Genomic DNA, 6000 nt, shown 5'->3' on the forward strand with positions numbered 1-6000 from the left:
TGCAGCAACAACGGGAGCCAACAGGGGAAGAGGATGAGAAGAGCAACAAGAGGAGTGATGATGAAGCATTTACTGGAGAAGACTCAGATTCGGAACGTGGGGCAGCTGCCCCCAAGCAAGGGTATCAATTGAGGGAAAGAAGAGGCAAATGAGATGCTAATCTTCTCTGAAGTGTGGTTTTGCTTTTTAATATTTAACCGTTTGCTCTTTACTAAGTCAGAATACCTGGACTTGAATTATTTAAGCGACTAACGATCACCTTCAATGTAACAAATCACTTTTTATTTTTACTTAAAGCTATTTTATTGTAATCATTATATGACCACAACCTCTTGGGTTTTTAGTGGTTTATCTTTACTTTCTCCTGTAGTTTATAGTTAACCTTTCCTTATTTTATTGTAGTTTGGGGAAATTAAAAAAATTGCAAAAAAAAATGATCGCTTTCTGTATTGTTAGCCCTGACAAATCTGTATTGATATCATACCACAAAAATGCTGAATGTGTACTTAAAATTCCACCAAAAGAAGTGTGATTGAAGCCTTATTTGTTCACATATCAAACAGCCACCTACAGGTTACATATCTGATGTATGATGGAATGAGGTATAGCGTGTCTCTCTACTTAAAATAATGTTGGATCCAGAGATGGCAAACCACGATTTACAAGATGATCAAAACTTACTAGGCATTCCTACTTGTTTTTTAAAATAGTATTTGGTCCCCTTTATTGCCCCAACCTGGATGGCCCAGGCTAAGCGGATTTTGTCAGATCTCAGAAGTTAAGCAGGGTCAGCCCTAGTTAGTACTTGAATGGGAGACCACTGAGGAAGTCCAAGGTCATTACACAGAGACAAGGCAATGGCAAACCACCTCTGGACATCTCTTGCCTTCAAAGTCTGATGGGATCACCATAAGTAGGCTGAGCTTTGATGGCACTTCCTTCTTTATTACAGAGAACAGAACAGGCAAAGGGATTTTGCCCATCCACATGCCAATGACAGGCTGTGATTAACTCTGGACTGCTTCAATTCCTATTAATACTGTCGGGGGGAAATGGGAGAGGTTAAGGCTGTTAGGGAGTTGTGGTAATTTGGAATAAGGAACATCTGTTGTGTTCTCCACATTCTGTGGAGCTGTTGGAAAATTAGAAACAGGGACTTTTCTTCCCAAAATCTTCTGTCTTTGATCAGTAGTATCTGTTGGAATTAAGAATCAACATGTGTTTTGATTTCTAGGTACAATGTGTGCATTATGGCTTATGGACGGACTGGGAGTGGAAAAACATACACAATGTTAGGACCACAACCTGAAGATACTTTTGCTTTTTCCCTGGAAGATGAACCAGAATTAGGAATTATTCCTAGAGCTGCTGAAGAAGTGTTCAGGTATTGATGACTTTATAGTTGACAATATATTTCCTCCAGCACAGAAAGAATTAATTTTCGATTGCTCATGCCCTTCTAAATCCTTGTACTGAAACTGTTGCTGTTCGTATAAAACCTGAATATGGTGGGGAGGGGAGAATGGAAATGCCTGGCATTTGCTTTCTTGAGGTTCCTCCATTCACCATTATGACTTTGTTTAGGATTTTCTTTTCAGCTGCAGCTTCTCTTCTGAAAGCGTTTATGATGTGGATTAGGCAAAATTCAGAACAAATAATGAAATGGGTGGAACATCAGCCTTTTCTGGGGGGTTTCGTTATGAATAACCTTGTAATTCCATTCATAAAGTGCTCAAGTAGACATTTGGGGTGCAATCCTAAACTGATCTGTTCAGAAGTAAGTCCCATTCTATTCAATGGACTTGCTCTCAGAAAAGTGTTTTTAGGATTTCAGCCTTAATCTAGTGATCAACATGCATAAATAACAATTTGCTGTTAGCTGATGTTTTATTCTCGGTCTATAGTATTATTTGCAATTCTCCCTTCATAGTAATTTTGCACAAGCCCTTCTCTGTTGCCATTTTTGACATTTTGATCCCTCCCTCATTGTTCTTTGTAGTTCTCAAACAATGCTTTGTACACTTACTGTACATATGTTCTTCTTACAATTATGAAACTATTTGAATTTTAGAGACAGGCTTTAAAAAAAAGATGCCAGATGGTTTTGTGCCCCTTCAGATACTGTGAGATGGCAAAATAATTAGAACTATGCAAGACTGGTAGAAGTAAAGATAGAAATTAGGTTACGGTTGTAAAAAAAAATAGTGACAAAGTAAATATGCATATTAATCAGTTGAAACACAGGTTTTATAAGTGATGTTCAAATAAAGGTGTCAGCTGTTCTCTCTCTGTTGAAATAATAACCTGGGTATTAAATATCAGACTTAAAGAATAGAATATAGTCTTTAGATGCAGTGTGCCTGAGGCTCTAGCAATACATATTTGAGTTTACAAAAATTAGCTGACATAAGCCTAAGACATATTTGAGTTTACAAAAATTAGCTGATACAGACATAAGCCTATTTATCTTCCTAAGAAACTTGAGGCTCAGAAAGCTCTCTATGAGAGAGTAACTTCCAAAGCCATTTAGTGAGCTTTGTAGTACAGCAAGATTTGAGTTTGGATTTGAACACAATGTTCTATGCACTATGCCACAATTACTTATTTTGCTATTCTAAAAGGCAGTCCTTGTTAATAACTAAATCATAAATATTTGTTATTGATTGTCCAGTACAGTGCCCAGGAGAGGAGGAGGGCTTGCAAATGAACTCTAAGCCACCATGGGAGGAATTTGTAGGAGGAAATTGAATAAACCATGCAGTACAGAATGGCATCTACTTTATTTTATTTAACTAAATTTGTATCCTGCCTTTCTGCCCCCTTAAGGGCCACCAAGGAAGCTAACAAATTAAAACATAAAATCACAACTTAAAAACCATTAAAACTAATGGAAGTGCATCATTAAAACAAATAAAACCAGAACTAAAATACATTTAAAAAACATAAAAACTATTAACATATTAGGAAGGAAGTCGGGATCACTGAGGAAATACTGAATGAAACAAAAAAGCCTTCATCTGCTGGCAGAAGATAGCAGCAAAGATAAGTCTACCTGTATAGAGAGTTCCAGAGTTTTGGTGCCATGACTGAGAATGCCCTCTCTTGGGTCGCTGCCTGCCTAATCTGAGAAGGTGGGCCCCTCCAAAGATGACCATGATAATTGGTTGGTTCATAAGGGAGGAGGTGGTCTTTTCAGAATCTTGATCCCAGATGGTATAGGGCTTTAAAGGTCAGCACTGGGATCTTGAATTGTACCCGGAAACAGATTGGTAGCCAGTGTAGAAGGACCAAGGCTTGAGTGATATGGTCCCTACAACCCACTCAACATCCTGGCTGCAGCATTCTGTACCAACTGAAGTTTATGAAACTTCTCAAAGGCAGCCTCATGTAAAGCATACTGCAGTAATCTAATCTAGATGTAACCAGGGCATCCACCATAGTGGCCAGATCATTTCTGCCCAGGAAAAGCCACAGTTGGTTAACCAGTCGAAGCTCGAAAAAGCACTCCTAGCCACAGCTGCCATCTGCTTATCCAGCAGCAGGCCTGTTCAAGAGCACCCCAAAACTATTGATGTTCCTTCAAGGAAAGTGCTGCCCTATCAAAAACAGGTGACACCTTAAATCCCAGGTCAAAGCTTCCATTCACCAGTAACACGTCTGCTTTACTGGGAGGAAGCTTGAGTTTATTAGTCCATATCTGCTCCAAAACTACCTCCAGGCACTAGCCTCCCTGGGATCAGTCGTGACTGCAAGATAGAACTGACTGTCATCAGCCCAAATCTCAGGATGACCTCAACCATTGGTCTTATGTAGATGTTGAAGAGCATTGTGGACAAGATGGAAGCCTACAAGACCCCAAAGGCCAGGGGCAGAGCAGCAGTCCCCCAGTATCACCTTTTAAAAACTACTCTTCAGGTAGGTCTGGAATCACTACAAAACAGTGCCTCCCAATCTCATCTTGGAAAAACATTCCAGAAGGATACCATAAATAATGGCCTTGGCAGCCACTGAGAAGTCCAGGAGACCCAACAGTGTTGCACTGCCATCTCCTGGTGTAGATAATCCACCAGGGTGACCAAGGCTCCTTCAGTTCCATAACCAGACCTAAAACTAGATTGGGAAGGATCTAAACAATTCACCTCCTCCAGGAAAGCTTGATATTGTCCAGCCACCACCTGTTAATGGAACACTTGAGATTGGTTGATAGTTATTGAGATCTCCCAGATCTAGGGTAGGCTTCTTTAGACGTTTCAAGGCCGGAGTGAACTCCCATTCTCTCAAGCAGGCATTAACTGTCTCTCGGATCCAGTCAGCCAGTTCCCTCCCCTGGCAACTTTAAGTGGCCAGTTTGGGCAATGGTCATAAAAGCAGCTGTTAGGCCTTAAACTTCCAAGGATCCTGATATTCGAACTGAATAAACTGAAAACTATCCCAAACAATTGGACAAGGCAGAACCTTGGCACCGTCTGACCCTGTCACTGCTAATGTAGAATTATTTATTTATTTATTTGTTTGTTGCATTTTTACCCCGCCCTCCCCGCAAACGGGCTCAGGGCGTTCTCAGGGCTCAGAATACAAATTGGAATTTATGTAGGATATTTTATCTGAGAAGTGCTGAACGAGACAGTCACAGTAGGCCACCCAGCAGTCTACCTCTTTCTGCAGGCCAGATCCCAACAGACCTCAGACCACCTGGCATGGATCTGCTGGTCTACACTGTGCAGACATAATCCTGAGCTGCTCCTGAAAAGACAGCCTCAGCATTAATGAAGCCCCCCAAGGCAACCAGCCTAGGGGTCCTCAATACCACCCCCAAGACAACCTCTGTCAGTTTAGGCAGGAACACTGTTAGGCAGTGGGGTGGGCAGTACACCAACAGAATCCCAATCCTGTCTCTCAGTCCCAACAGAAACTAGAAATGTCCTGGATGGGGCAACATTCTAGGGGGAGAGCATCGGTATAAACCACAGTGACACACACACACACACCCCATGTGCCAGTTAAAAGCCACATGAAGAAGAAGAGAAGAGATTGGATTTATACCCCACCCTTCACTACCCAAAGGAGTCTCAAAGCAGTTTACAATCCCTTCCCCTCCCCACAGCAGACACCCTGTGAGGTAGGTGGGGGCTGTGAGAGCTTTCTCCAGAGCTGCCCCTGAGAGAACAGTTCTGAAAGAACTTATGACTGACCCAAGGTCACACCAGCAGCTGCATGTGGAGGAGTGGGGAATCAAACCCGGTTCTCCCAGATCCACGCTCTTAACCAAACTGGCTCTGCTGTTCACCAAACGTAACTGCTAGCATGGTCTTCTGCATTATTAATTCCCTGTCAGCTGCTACGGTATGGGATGCACCCATTACTCAGAACAAGAATGGCTCTCCTATGTATGATACGGTGTACCAATGTAAAGGGAGCTTTGCGTGCTGTCTTTTGTCTCAGTGCTTTTAGTATTGTGTTGACCCATCAGCAGCTTGCTGGTGGACCACTGTCTATAAATAGAAAATACTGCATAAGAATGAAGTATCTTGTATCCCTCCTTGTTGCCTTTGTAAACAGGTGTGTTTTCTTTTCAAGTTATGTTTTGCACACAGATATTTGCTTGGGAACAAAGAATGTATTCCTGGCTTCTTCCAGAGGCCCGTGAGGCTAAAATATACAGTCAACAGAACTGTGCCAGTGTATGAAAACCACAGCAGATGGGGCAGGGTCTGATTTTAAGGAGTCTGAGTTACTCAAAGAAATGGTGTATGCTCTGGATTATGGATTTTTAGAATTTTGATAAGCACTTCAATCAGCGAGTAATAGACTCCTGGATCATATGCATAGTTTACTTTGGATTTTGTTTCAGCCTCTTAAGCTGTTTTTTGTTCTTTCCCCCCGCAGGCTTATTTCAGAGAAGCCACCGGGAAGTCATTGGATTGAGGTTTCTGTTGTAGAAGTGTATAATAATGACGTGTTTGATCTTCTGGCCAAAGACAACTGTGGAACAACAATTAG

The 6000-nt window shown here is 41.7% G+C and overlaps 1 protein-coding gene across 1 annotated transcript in view; it reads left to right on the forward strand.

Moving 5' to 3' along the window:
- The window catches only part of KIF25 (kinesin family member 25), a 76374-nt gene that overhangs the window by 47973 nt on the left and 22401 nt on the right, over positions 1-6000 (forward strand). The window contains exons 8-9 of the mRNA XM_015422167.1: positions 1235-1384; positions 5887-5943. Of these exons, the coding sequence (XP_015277653.1) occupies positions 1235-1384; positions 5887-5943 (207 nt within the window). The remainder of the gene's footprint in view (positions 1-1234; positions 1385-5886; positions 5944-6000) is intronic.

Source organism: Gekko japonicus, unplaced genomic scaffold (assembly GCF_001447785.1).
Source record: "Gekko japonicus isolate JY-2015 unplaced genomic scaffold, Gekko_japonicus_V1.1 scaffold347, whole genome shotgun sequence".
Lineage (NCBI taxonomy): Eukaryota > Metazoa > Chordata > Lepidosauria > Squamata > Gekkonidae > Gekko > Gekko japonicus.